Source organism: Manihot esculenta, chromosome 18 (assembly GCF_001659605.2).
Source record: "Manihot esculenta cultivar AM560-2 chromosome 18, M.esculenta_v8, whole genome shotgun sequence".
Lineage (NCBI taxonomy): Eukaryota > Viridiplantae > Streptophyta > Magnoliopsida > Malpighiales > Euphorbiaceae > Manihot > Manihot esculenta.
Window position 1 is genome coordinate 7,702,431 of NC_035178.2, and position 14,576 is coordinate 7,717,006.

General features: G+C 33.4%; 2 protein-coding genes across 3 annotated transcripts; one reads left to right on the top strand and one right to left on the bottom strand.

Annotated features, from left to right (window-relative positions):
• Positions 1-30: 30 nt before the first annotated feature.
• LOC110605874 (BTB/POZ domain-containing protein At4g08455) lies at positions 31-2,442 on the bottom strand. The gene is made up of 2 exons (XM_021744545.2): positions 2,036-2,442; positions 31-760 (listed from the first exon to the last, which is right to left on the bottom strand). Exons 1-2 carry the CDS (start codon positions 2,378-2,380, stop codon positions 302-304), a joined length of 804 nt encoding a protein of 267 aa, XP_021600237.1. The 5' UTR covers positions 2,381-2,442; the 3' UTR covers positions 31-301.
• Positions 2,443-6,809: 4,367 nt separating this feature from the next.
• Positions 6,810-13,094, top strand: LOC110606171 (PHD finger protein EHD3). Of its 2 annotated transcripts, XM_043953492.1 has the most exons (6): positions 6,810-6,966; positions 7,397-7,720; positions 10,126-10,302; positions 10,411-10,734; positions 11,387-11,476; positions 11,910-13,094. In XM_043953492.1, the coding sequence occupies exons 2-6, from the start codon at positions 7,475-7,477 to the stop codon at positions 12,825-12,827; spliced, it is 1,755 nt and encodes a 584-aa protein (XP_043809427.1). In that variant the 5' UTR covers positions 6,810-6,966; positions 7,397-7,474; the 3' UTR covers positions 12,828-13,094. The 2 variants fall into 2 exon arrangements, with proteins under 2 accessions (XP_043809427.1, XP_043809428.1); XM_043953493.1 differs by lacking the exon at positions 6,810-6,966 and having other exon boundaries at positions 6,973-7,720.
• Positions 13,095-14,576: the final 1,482 nt, after the last annotated feature.

Here is a 14,576-nt window from a genome sequence, read left to right on the forward strand (position 1 = left end):
GAAGAATGGAAAACGGAGAGGAAAAGGAAAGAAGAAACTGCCATACCTTCAGACATAAATTTCATTGAGCAATGACACAGTTTCAGTAACTATCAATTTATCATTACCGTACAAAGCTGCTCATGCAAGAACAGGCACCTTGTGACAAATCCGACAGTATTTACCCATCCTAGAAAAAAACCACCCCCACCACCCTCTTGAGAGACCAATGGCATTCATCCATACAAGTATAAAAATTTCCACAAAAATTCACTGCAAAGTTTGGACAAATATACCAACAGAACCATACCTGCAAATCGCTTCATGGAAGTACCCTTTGTGCTGCCGTATTAACTTGCTTGGAGAGATAAGCTTCATAAATCTCCACTACAAGCCGAGGATCCCTCTCCACAAGCTCCATGTACTCCTCCCTTTTGGTAAGTTTGTCCATGTTATCTATGATCAATGACAATGCTGCATCAAGCATATGCTTAGCATTGTGCTGGTGTGCAAAGGCATAGCTTGGGACTGAATTGTCCCAGTTCAATTTGGATACCAAAAACTTCTCACAGTAACCCTTGAGATGCTTCACCTGGTACTTTTCAGCCAACACTAAAAGGTCACAGGCCAGTTGCTCATCAAGGCATGCTTCAGCAGTGTACAAATAGTTGACAAATGCACGAAGGGCATCATATGATACATCACTAATCTTGATGGTGCCACTCCGGCTTTCTTCCATCTCATTCTCAAGCATCGCTTTAAACACTGGAGAGCGACTAGCCTGATCACATAAACATACAAAAGCAACCTGACTAAATTTCCCGAAGTTATCCAAGCAGCATATGCAATGAAGGCAAATGCAAAATTTTTCCCCTATGGGCTCAGATTAATATGCTTACCATATATACATGTACCATTGCTATAGGAAAAAATGTCATCAGGATAGGCTCAAAGTGAAAATATACCAACAGTTACTAAGAAGAAAGATATTATGTACGGGATCACGTCATTGAATCTATATGCGATCCAGGTATCTAATTCCGCATTTTCTCAAATCAAATATCCATGTTTTCTCTGACTAGTTTTCTGCAACAAGATGTACTGCCAAGTACAAACTAACAATGCAATTCAACGTAATCAATTAGGCAATCTAGTGAAAAAGTGACTGCATTCATTAGATGAAATGTAAACGAGCTTTAATAATTAAAACTAAGCATTTCAAATCATAAGTCAACTCCGCAACCACAGGTATGTTAATTAAAGAAAACTTAACAAAACAAGATAAAAATAGGATAGAAAAGTTAACGCTATCAAAAGGTTGAGAATTGCTCTTCACAAGCAGGAAACAAGGGAAGTTAAGAACCTTAAGACAACATATGTTATTTAAGTGAGAGCAAAAACATTTCCATAGAGATAAAAGTATTGCTTTGCTACCAGTAGGCAATATCCAACTAAATAAAGATGCAAAAGCAACTTTGCATTGAAAATTCTCAAAAAAGTAAACTTAATAGTATATTGAATGACCCAGAACCAGCCAATGCAGAATTAACTATCGTATCTATCAATACTATGGAACAGGAGAGCTTGCACAATTCGGTAAAGCATTCAGCCAAATAAGGTAAAGAAGTTATCAGACTGTCAACTTAAACATTACAAGAGGACATGTAAATATAGATAACTAAAACCCTTTAGGTCAATTCAGTTGGATCATGGCATTAGGGGAAACAATTCCAATTACTCGGGAAATTAACTTTGTTTCTCCAAGAATTATTGCCTGAGAATCACAAATCTTGCCTGTGAGCTTGCTAGTAACCTCGTTTGGATATAGGGGGGAAACATCCAATTGGACTATCTTATGAATTAGAATCAAAGCATCTGACAGAACCAATCAAACCCCACTGAAAAATAAAAATTCAACAAACGCGAATACACACGTAACACGTTCACCATTCACCAACCATGTCATTCGAAGACCTTCCGGTTTCATTTATCATCAAACAAGTATCAATATATCGAGTGAACGCTAGATATCCAAATTGGGGATGTGGGTACTGACCAAAACGGCCTTATTTGCAGGGACAGGCACGGGGGACCCAGTTGACCCAGTATCGGAGGAGGCGACCAAAACGACGTCGGTGAAGCAGGGTCCAAATGACCTATTGCTGTGATGGTGATCTAGTTGAGACCAGAATCGCAAGAAAGCAACTTTAGCTTTGAGATCTTCGATCTCTCTTTTGAGCTCTTCTTCCGTCTCGCTAGCCTCCTCATAGCACTCTTTGCATGTTCCGGCATCAATCGTCCCATACTCTTCTTTGCACGATATGCACCGCATGGTTTCGGTGTCGGAATCCGTATCTGTGTCAGTTTCTACCTGAGAATGGTCACACCGACGGCCTCTCATTTTCCGGGCGTCTTTCGGAGCGTACGAGTGAAGTGAAGCTTAGAGACTGCTGGCTGCTTATTATATTTAAATAAATTATATATATTAAGATTTTTTTAAATCAGAATTTTCAGAAATTATAAAAACGAAAATTTATGATTTTATTATTTATAAATTAAATAACAATATATGAAAGTAAAAAAAAAAGCCCAAGAATGCAAATACTATAATTAAATTACCTAGTATTTGAAATGATTTTTTTCATCATGCAATATCAAATTGTATTAGGACAAGTCTAATCAACAACTGACTAAGCCCACAGCCCAGAATTAAAGAGATGCAAACCGAAATTCCGTATTCAGTCCGACTTACCCTATCAGCATTGGCACTACTCCAATCACCTCAAACACCAATACAAACAAACCCACTAACTTCTTTCATCACCTTAACCACCGCTGACAGAACACTCTGATTGTAGTAAAAATGCAATAATTAGAGAAACAAAATAACACTAAAATCACCCAAATGACCACAATAGTTAGGTGCATGTAAAACAACAACCAAGACACCATAAGTCAAACTGTCCAAAACCAAAGGTGACAAAACGTTACAAAGAAATCAATGAAAATCAAAACAAACATAGTAATAATTATTATAAAATTATTAAATAATTTAAATTAATTATTTTAAATTAAATAAAAATAAATTTAAAAATTATTTAGAATCAATTTAAATCAATTTATTTTAATTGATATAAAACTATTTTAAATAAAAAAATTATACAAAACTAATGAGTTTATGAGAAAAGGGCGTGTGTTGGGGTGAGCATTCGATCGGTTCGGTTTAAAATCGAACCGAACCGAATAAATCGAAAATTAAAATTTTAGTGTTTATGAAAATCGAACCGAACCGATTTTGGTCAGAAACCGAATCGAACCGAACCGGTTTGATTCGGTTCGATTTGATCGGTTTCGATTTTTAATAATTTTTTATTTTTTACACTTTATTTTTAATATTTTAAAATTTAATTAAAATATTTTAATTTTAATATGATTTAATTTCTCTATATTATTGAAAAAATATATTATTATTACTAATCGGTTCGGTTCGGTTCGGTTTTTTCTGATTAAAACCGAACCGAACCGAAATAATCAAAATTTTTGAAATTAAAAACCGAACCGAACCGAAATGTATAAAAAATCGAACTAAATTTTCAAATCAGTTCGATTCGATCGATTTTTTCGATTTGAACCGAATACTGTTCACTCATAGCCGTGTGAGACAAAGTGAAGTCGTCTGAAATATTAACAAATCACAATATCAAAAGGTTTGATCCAGGCTTTGACTTAATAATTATATCCAATTTAGTTACGATTGTAAATTTTTTTAAAAAATAGTGTGATATCAAAATCTAAATTATATATAATAGCGGACACAAAATTATTAAATAATTATAATTAATTATTTTAAATTATATATAATTAATATAAAATTATTAAATAATTTGAGTTAATTATTTTGAGTCAGGTGATACTGTTTCAAAAATGCCATTTATACTTTGGCACTAAATAATCACCAAAGGTCTATCAACACGATGAAAGCAACACTTCAACCAAATTAAAATAAAATTTTTTAAAAAAATTAAACACTAACAAATAAAGTAAAACCTCTCTCTGTCTTCCTCTCTCTTTCAAACTATTACTTTTTTCAACTTAGTTTCATAATAATTTTGTTGTATTTATTAAATATTATAAACTTTCTGTTTGTTTTTTTAAATTTTTTAGGTTATTTGTATATCAATAAATATAAATTTAATTTTAATAAAAGTATAGATAAAAAATAGGGAAAATTACTTTTTAGTCCCTGAAGTTTAATGTAATTAATACTTCTGTCCCTCTATTTTGGCGATCCAACACTTAAGTCCCTCACTTTCTCTTCCGTCCAAATTCGTAGTCTTTCCGTCCATTTAAACCGTTTGGTCAAAGAGTCAAAAGTGAGAAGTGATAATTTTTTCCAGAAATACCCTTCTCTTAATGTGAAATTCCTTTTTTTTTTTCTCTTTCATGTTTTCTTGGGTTTGGGTTTAGTGAGGGTTAATTTTGTCAATTCACGTGTCCCAAACGGCTATTTTGGACGGAAGGACTGCGAATTTGGACAGAAAATAAAGTGAGGGACTTAAGTGTTGGGTCGCCAAAATAGAGGGACAGAAGTGTTAATTACATTAAATCTCAGGAACTAAAAAGTAATTTTCCCTAAAAAATATATTGCCATTTAATTTAAATACTGATACAAATATAATCAATTCAATTAACGTGTTATAAATATTCCATTTATTAAAAAGTAAATAATAAAAAAATATTTAATGCAATGTCAAAACTATAATATGTCATTTAAAAAAAAACAAACAAGACAAATAAAAAAATAAAAGTGGATTGTTAATTATTTATATAATAATCAAAATAGCATATCCACTATTTAATAATTAATATTATATTCTTTTTGTTTTCTCTCTTTTATCTATTGAGGTGCTCTATGAATCTTTATTCTCGTATGTTAAAAAACACAAGACCTCCCACCTGTAACCTTATAATTTCAATCAACTTAATTTTCCATCAATTTCAATAAAAAAAATAAAAATCGTTAAAAAATAAAAATTTAATAACATATAAATAAAACCAATAAAAATATAGTAACCAACGAAATTATTTTAAATTTGAGATTTATATATTATAATTTATTTGGGCATAAATTGAGACCAGCATTAATCCTAAAGGAATATCAACTTTTTATAAATTTAATTAGGGTTTATGATAACACATAACAAATAAGACTCATTGAATTATGATACGTGAACATGGAATACGGAAAAATCTTATGAGTAAGGCCATCCAACCATTATGTTTGAACTAATAGAATATAGAGATCCAGATCAGACCTCCAGCTCCTTAGACTTTATTAATATCCGAAACATTCAAATCGATCACTTTAAGATTTGTACCACTAATAATGCATTTGAACATCTCAATAACTAGAAGGAATCTGCCTTTATACAGGTAGGGTAAACCGAGCACAAATCTAGTGATACTAGGACAAGACATCGATCCCCTAAGCAATGGTCGGCCTCTAGCCCTTTTTGAGGTATTACATGCACGGACAAAAAGGCTGTCCAGCCGTCTGATACACTTGCAAAGAGTATGGACAAACCGGCTCTGCATTGATTAGTCAACTGCATCGATTAATCAACTGTCAGCTGCCTGACATAGTATCACGCCACCATCCAATCTGATGAGATATAAAACAAAATATAAATATTTCAGAACCAACTTTCCATGGGACTAACTCTACCCTTACTGAAGAATCCCACGGGAAAAAAGAGGCTCTCTCTCTCTTCTAGGAACTAAAACTTAAAGAAGCTAATATCTTTCCTATACTCACATAAAAACTCTCAAAATTGGGGCTTCCAAAGATTTACTAAAGATGCTTTACTATTTTAGTTTTTTTTTTTCTATGTTAATGAATCCCATATTATGTTTGATTTAATTTGAGTATTGAAAAGTTTTCATCAAAAGCATACTTGATGGATCATCCCCGACTATGTTTTCTATCTTATAAGTCCCTTTTCCAAGATCAAATATAAAGAGAGCTAACAAATTAACCATAGATCAATTATCAACCCATTAAATTAAGTAGTTGTTCAAATATCTATTATTGATTTATAATTATGAATTTACGATACATGATTGATAAGCTTACTGATGGATGACTTTCTTATTTTTAAATTATTTTGTAATTATTTAAGTTATTTTCATTTTTAACTAAGATTTAGTTTTCACATTTAAAATTCTCAATTTTAATTATATTTATAGGTGTAAAACTCTTAAATTTAAGAAATAATCATGTATTTGAAAAATGAAAATCGAGTCAATTTAAAATTATTGAGCTTGATTGGATTTGAGTTTTCTAGATTTATATTTTAATTTTGTAATTATTTCAATTCAATTTAAAAATAAAATCAACTAATTGCATACTCCTTTTTTTTTTAGGAGTATTTCGTAAAATCATTACATATGATTAATTGAGAAATCTTAGTAGCTCTCAGCACTCTCCATCTTATTATTTAAAATATATTTTTTATATTAATTATCATTATTTTTCTTTAATTAATTATTAATTATTTTAATCAATGTTGAAACGCCACTTCTCGCTAGCATTTCTCTTTTTCATTGATGTGGGGAGGAGCGGGAACCTAAAATCATCCCGTCAAGTTTGGCGTGAGGCGGGAATTTACAAATTACAATAGGTTTGGGTCGGAATGTTGGGTGGACCCTCGTATGCGACTGCCACGTGTCGGTCACGACACCGGCTGCTTCGTCACAACCCGGGTTTCATAGCCAGATCCGACCCACATATCGCCCAATAAATTAAAAAACAATAAAAATTAGAATTAAAAAAATCGGAAATAAGAGAGCAAAAACAAAGCGACTCTGTTCTAAAAATTTTAAAAAATAGACGGATAAGACCTGCAACTTGCGAGCCAAGTCCTCTCTCTGTCAAACCAACCAAAGCTTCTTCTCAAATTCTAGGGTTGCTCTGAAATCTCTATTCGGGTATGCTTCATCGTCTATTTTATTTCATTTTCTGTTAATTTTTTCCTTTGTTTTTTTGCTGTGTTTGGTAACTGAGAAAATGCCAAGAAAAGAGAGAAGATTTAAAAAAGGTTTCTTTTCTGTCTTGAGCCTACAAATTTTTGGGATATAACAGATAGTGTGAACTTACTGAATTCTCATGCAAGAATTTGGGTTAACTTCACTTGAAAAACTGAAAGCAGCAGTAGTGGTTAGATGCAGAGTTCTTTTGTCTTATCCCGCGTTATCTTTCTTTGCTGTATTTTCTGATACCAAACTGAGAATTTGGATTTATGTGAACTCTATTTGAGAAAATATTGCTAATTTATTATTATTTTTTCGTTGATGTTCTGCTCTGAGTATCTATCTGACATTCACTTGAACTTTGACTCTTTGAATGTGGGTGTTACAGTGAAACCCTAATTTGGTGCTGAAAAGCTCGAAATTAGGGATTTGTTGTCAACTTGGCTTTTCTTTGTGATATTTAGAGATGGGTGATGGGGAGGGAACAAGCAATGGTGACTGCACAGGAGAGGGAGTTCAGTGCTTGACAAGTGAAGCTGTGAATAATGGATTTAAGTTTAGGATTGGGAATGATAGTCGTGATTGGGGCTCAGAGATCAGTGTGGGTTTTCAAACTTACAAGAGGAGAAAGCACACTAGGTCAAGCTCAGCGAGTAAAGATCAAGATGATGGAAAAGGTTCTGCGGAAGCTGGTAGTAAATTGGCAGATGAGGTATATTGCTGCACATTTATCCATGCAAAACTTAAGTAAATTTTCCTGTTTTTTGGTAACATATATTAATTGTTGATAAAATGGAGGTTTTGTTATATTTCTAAATCAGCGTTAAGATGTCGTTGCCAATTTTTTTTTTTTTCAAATTTAAAATTTTAGATTTGTGATATTACTTTGAACATGGTAAACTGCTTGGACTAATGCGAAAAAAGATCTTGTAAACTCTATGTATGTAGAAAAATGTGAATTTTAAAAATTCTGGAGTGGGACTGTGAATCAGAATAACAACTAAAGCTTTAGACTAAGGACATTTTCCTTCAGAGTTGTACTTGTAAATGTAAAAAATGCGATATTGTAGTTGTACATAGCTAGCTGTTTAGAGTGGTTTTGGCACTTTGGCTGTAATGGGACATGAAAAATGGTTATTTTGCATAGAGAAACACAAAGTTATGATGGTCAAATAGTTTGATGCAATTTTTGCTCCTAAAACATTCTTGTAGTTTATTGGTGGATTGCTTACTATTCATTGCTGGGTGTTAGTCATGTTGCTTTAAAGTTTCAAGTTTATGATTGTTCATTCATTTTGCAATCACAAAATGTTGGCCTTCTTTTCACTTGAAGGCATATCCGATCAGCAAAAAAAAAAAAACCCCTTTCCTTTATTCATGAAAATATTTGTTATTTAACTTAATTAGCGGAGTCAATTACTAATCCTGATATGTGAGATGCACAGCTAAATTCATCTCTAAAGCTTTCTTCACCTGTTTCTGGACAGAAGGAAATCTCCATAAATTTTAGTTTCAGATAACAGTAAGACGATATTTACAGAAAAATATGGCATTTTGAATGTTAAATTTGAGAGCTTCCATTTCTTTATTCTCCTTATTGGTGGCTGCTAATTCTTATGTCCCAAACAAAAGCAAAGTGTTTGTAATGTGGCAAGGTTAGTATTAGTTTCTGCTGTGGCATTGGCAGATCCAGTGTTGTTACAACTAACAGTCAGTCAGGCACAAGGTGACAGCATGCATCTAAGCGAAGTGAGACATACATCTTTAAAGTAAAACATATGATAATTTATATGAAAATGATTTATAACACATTCTAGCAATAAGCAGGCATAAAAGTATATACTGGGTTGCTTAAATGGGAGAATATCACATCACATTTCTGCTCAAAGGATGTATTTCCAAATCCTATGTGGGCTGTTTAAATTTCTTAAATCTTATATTTTCCCTGGTTATGGGTAATGGATCATGTCACTGGATGGTCACAAGCAAATGGGAACTTGGACTTGTTCTTTTCCCGACATATGCCTATTATGAGCTGTACAAGGGAGCTGGTAATCTTTGTAAAAAAGAAAATAATTGTGATCTAAAATTCTTTAACGCCCTTCCTACTTAGATAGTATGAACTTCAATTGATTTAGAAATGGCTTAATCTAAAATTCCTGTAATTAGGTCACACTTGGTTCCTCCTTCTACTTGTTCTTTACCCTGTCTGTTTCACATCCCTCCCCATTGTTTTTTGGCTACGAGACCTGTATAAAAACCTTTTGTTGACTATATACAAAGCAATTAAGCAAAATAGCTGTTAAAACATATATAATTGGAGAATAGCCTTTATGTCCTCCACCAAGGAGGGGAGGGGGGAGAAAAAACAAGGAGAAAATAGTGGAATTTATTCATGGTGTTAAATTTGGGCCATACATAACTTACTTTAAAAGTTAGTTCAAGGGGAGCAGCGAGCACATTACCCCTATATTAAACCAATGTGGGATTCAACATATTCCTTTCACGTTCAAAACTACACTGGAGTGTAAAATATTCACGGGAGGCCCTCTATCGTTGGGGAGACTCTAATACCATGTTAAATTTAGGTTAGGCTTAACTTACCCTAAAAGTTAGCTTTAAGTATCTTAGAAGGACTACATTACTCTAATTCCAAATCGATGTGGAATTCAACACACTACCTCACGTTCAGAACTACACTGGAACGTGAAATATTTATGAGAGGCCCAACATCGGTGGAGAGGTTCTTCTACTGTGTTAAATTTAGGTTAGTCTTAACTGACTCCAAAAGCTAGCTCCTTATAGGGACACACTACTCTTATCTCAAACCGATGTGAGATTCAATGCATTGAAATACAAATTTCCTGATTTCATTTATTGGAGTGCAGAGGGGTTAAATAAAGTGGAAAAAAATGAAAAGTTAAGAAAATAAATTAAGGGATAGCAGTTCTGTTCTGGTTTTTGAGAGTATACTTTTTGTCCCCATATCCCTGTGATTTACTAGTTCCGGTCTGGTTTGAAAGTATACTTTTTTCCCCATATCCCTGCGATTCACTTGTTCTGGTCTTTATTGTTTCTTCTTTTTATTTTAACCTAGTTATATGTGGTTTCTTGTAGACTGCAAAAGAGCTTCCAGACTGTTTCCCCGAAAAACAAGCTTCTTTGGATGGTGTAAATGATGTTTTACACAAGCAGAGCAGAGATTTTGTCCTTGAGCGCATTTGTCATTCATTAAATGATGACAAAGGTGGTATTCAGGGTTGCATCCGAGATGTGCTTTTGATGACAGTTAAGGTTTGTGCTGCTACCATATGGGATGTTTCCAAACAATATTAGCTGTCTCAATTTCCATCCCTCCTTAATTTCTTTGTGTTATTACTCATATTTTTGGTTGTTTTGCAGGAATCTGATAGTTGTGATAAAGATAGGCACAAGCACTCCTCACATGCAAGGTGGGTACCTAATGGGACACTTGCAGCTGAAGAGCATGTGGATATATCTAAAGAATCTCTGGATGAATCTCATCGTCCTCTCACTGAGATGTGCCAGCATGCTTTCCTTGATATTATACTTTCTGAAAAGTTCACATTATTGTGTAAGCTACTGGTTGAAAATTTTCAAGAAATGACCGCTGGAAACCTTTTAGGCTTGAGTCTCATAAACATGAGGATGAAAGATGGAGTTTATGAACGTTCACCTTCACTTTTTCTTTCGGATATTCAACTGGTAATTTTTGCATTGATTCTTCTTTACAATATTTGATTAGTAAAACTCGTGGTTGAATATTTGATTTGCTTTATTGTTATGTTGATTTATTGATGCACTAACATGTTTTTAAACTCTGATATGTACAATGTTTTTGAATTTTATGCCCTTTAAAAGAGAGATTGACAATTCAGATCTGATCTGCCTGCAATATGTTACTTCTTTGTGGGGAACTGTATTTCAAAAAATCCTGTTTCATCACTGAATGTCACTCTCATAGCTGAATATCTTTGCAGGCTTTGTAGTTGCTTTCCTTATGTAAAGCAATTGATTATCAATGCCTTTTCGCAATATTTTATGTTGAAACTTGGAAAGCAACTATAATGTCTGTATCTTAATTTACATCTTAATGGTTAGTTGTGACCAGCACAACTTTTTTATTCTCGATTGTGATATGATAATGTCAATTGTTTTGTCTGCCTGCTGTGGTCAGAATTTGTTCAGCTTCGTTTTATTTTCCTGCATGGTAGTGCTTGAAACTCAACTGCCAGCATTTATAATATCAAAATTAATAAATGACGTTCAGCTTCATTTTGTTGATGGTGTCTTCTTTATACGAAGACAACTCAATTTCTGTTTCTTTTGTCAATCATTTACAAAATCTCTATTTCAGGTGTGGAAAAAGCTTCAAGGAATTGGTAATGATTTGATTTCTCTTGCAAAGAGCCTCTCTGATGTATCTTTGACGTGCTGTAATGAACAGGTAAGATACTCAACTTGCAGATATTCTTGTCTTACTATTTTTTTTTTTTTTTTTTTGGGTTTTGTGGGGTTAGGGTGACTATGCAATGAATAAAATTTGCAACACCACATTATGCAAAATTTGAATCATTTTAAATTACCACGGTCATGGATTTTGTCATGATTTTCTTCTAATTAACCAAATTAATTAATTTTTCTGATGATGGAATATGATAAGAGTTCCTAGATTGTATTATTTATTTAATTTATATTTTTATTATAATGAATCTTCTCTTTTTTTTTTTTTTTGAATTACATGGAATTACTAATCTATGCTACTTAAACTTGATAACTGAATGTTGGTGAATATTTATGCTAATAATGTTTGGTTTTTGTTTTAGTAACTGATTTAGTTGATTCTGAGAAATATTTTACATTTCTTGGCTGCAAAACAGTTCAGTACTCGAGGATTTAATTTTCAATGTAAACCGGAGAAAATGGACAATTGTGGTGTATACAGTGTCTGCACTTGCCGGCGTTGTGGGGACAAAGCGGATGGGAAGGATTGTCTGGTATGTGATTCATGTGAGGAAATGTACCATGTATCCTGCATTGAACCTGCTGTTAAAGAGATTCCCCCAAAGAGTTGGTACTGTGCGAGCTGCACAGCAGTAGGAATGGGATCTCCTCATGATAATTGTGTAGTGTGTGAGAGGCTGAATGCCCCCAGGAGCCTGTGTGATCAAGCTGGTGATGAAAAGGGATCTTTAACAATTGAAAAGGTATTCGGTGAGTTTGAAGAGACTTCAAATTGTTCTAGGGATGATTTTTGTCAACCACCAGCAGGGAGTAGAAATATCTGTGTTTGTAAATTTTGTGGAAATGAGGTGGAACATGGGGAAAAGCTAAGGACATGTGAGCATGTTTTATGCCCGTACAAGTATTACCATGTGAGGTGCTTGACAACTAACCTGTTAAAATTGCATGGTCCACTTTGGTATTGCCCATCTTGTCTATGTAGAGTTTGTCTCACTGATAAAGATGATAGTAAGATTGTTTTGTGTGATGGTTGTGATAATGCATATCACATGTATTGCATGAGTCCTCCACGCACTTCTGTACCAAGAGGGAAGTGGTTCTGCAGACAATGTGATGCAAAAATCAAGGAAATACGCAGGGCAAGGAGGGCATATGAGAAACAAGGATATAGAATGAAAAAGAAAATTGAAGCAGGAAAAAGAGCTAGTGAGGATATTGAGAAGAAATTGGATGAAAAATGTGAACAAGAATCAGTTAAAGATAGGGAACGAATGGACATGCTTCTAACAGCAGCTCTGTATGAAGAAAAGTTGGCTGGTGTTAGAAATACATGACTTCTTAGGAGGGGACAAGATTAATACAATTCATTGTTTTTGGAAGGAATGATTTTGATGTAATATGGTGCCGAGAATTTTTGTTTTTACCTCATTATGGATGACTAATCTTTTGTTAGGATGTAAAATTTAGGTTTTGCTGACTTTTGGATGCATTAGTCAGTGCAAGGCTTGATTCTGAAGGCTTGTATATTTGCTAGTTGGCAATTCCAAGTACATGAAATGTAGTTTTAAGGATCAGGGAATTAATAGATCTATTTGTTGGAAGTGATCTTTTTAACAGCAAATACTTAGCAGAATACTAAATATATTTACACATTTCTGAGAGAATATCAGAAGGTAATGTTTCTCAAGGATGTTGTAAAATGAAGAAACTGCGTCTGTTTATAGTGAAAGAAAAAAAAAAACCTTTTACATGTAATTTTCTTTATTGTTTGGAATGACCTGGAGTTGCTTTTTTCTTTTTTCCTTTTTCGGTTCCTTTTTGGGGTCATCTTTTTCTTCTCCCTGTTTATCATTACGAGAGACTGAATTAGCTTGTGAACCTTAGCTTGATTTGATTCCAGCCTTCGTTTTATTTTGGTTTATATCTACAAAATGCCTAGCGATAATAGATGGTAAAGTTGTCCCAGTAATTATAGGTTAGGGGATGGATTCCTAATCAAAATGAGCTTTATCCTGCTGTTTTATGCTTTGGATATACATTTTTTTTATGAGTTTTATTAATTTAGAATCAAGGAAAAAGATAACATGTCATAAGGCTTTCTCATTATAATCAATCTAGATTAAGTGAAAAAATCTTTACCAAAATACACACAAAGGTAGCAAGAGTGGAACTGCATGATACACAAACCAAATACCCAGACAAGTTTTCAAAATATAGGTTTACAAGGTAATAAGAAAACATGATAAAACCACTAGTGAAGAAAGATTAAATAAAAGCTCTATGAAGTGGTCTGTCTAGAACTATCCGTGGTCAACCAACACATTTGTCTCTCTCAATGTATGATTGAACGAAGTATTGGGGGGAGGGAGGTTGAAGCAGATTGAGGATGGAATTTAACATGTTATTAAGCCTCCATGGCCCCTCGGCTGCACTCGTTACCCAAGGAATGGCATTGAGAGAATCAAACTCCATAATTATACCATCATTAGAAGAACCGAGCAGAGTTGTGTGATTGGCATTCAATTCGGCTTCTTTCCATGTGCTTGAAACAATTTATACGGAATTATACCAATTTGATGAAAAGGAAACAAATAACTTCATGAACTATGATAAATATGTTAAAACTTTTTTTAAATGTCATCCATGATAACAGTTGAACACATTATTGCAATAGTTTGAAGCCTTCACCTGACACACAAGTATTTGTTATCTGAAATTCCTTTTGCATAGTTAGGTAAGTTGCAACAAAGAGGATCTAAAGCGATAACAGCTCTCTCTACTACAAAATAGAGTAAAAGATAGTGGTAGTAAATTAATGCCGTTTATATTTAAACTGTAACTATAAATTATGCAGGAGTAGGCAGCAGGTCACTTTTTTGATTTATCTGACCAAAACCAACCCCTATTCTATAAATATTTTTCATTGGTCCATTCCTTTATAAATGAAAGATTAAAAGATTCTTTAATGACAAGAAATTTTTTTTTATAAAAAATAAGGGAAATACTTATCTAATTGGATTTACCATAAATCAATATACAAACAAGTGGGTGATAGACCCACTTCAATATTTATTGGCTCCATA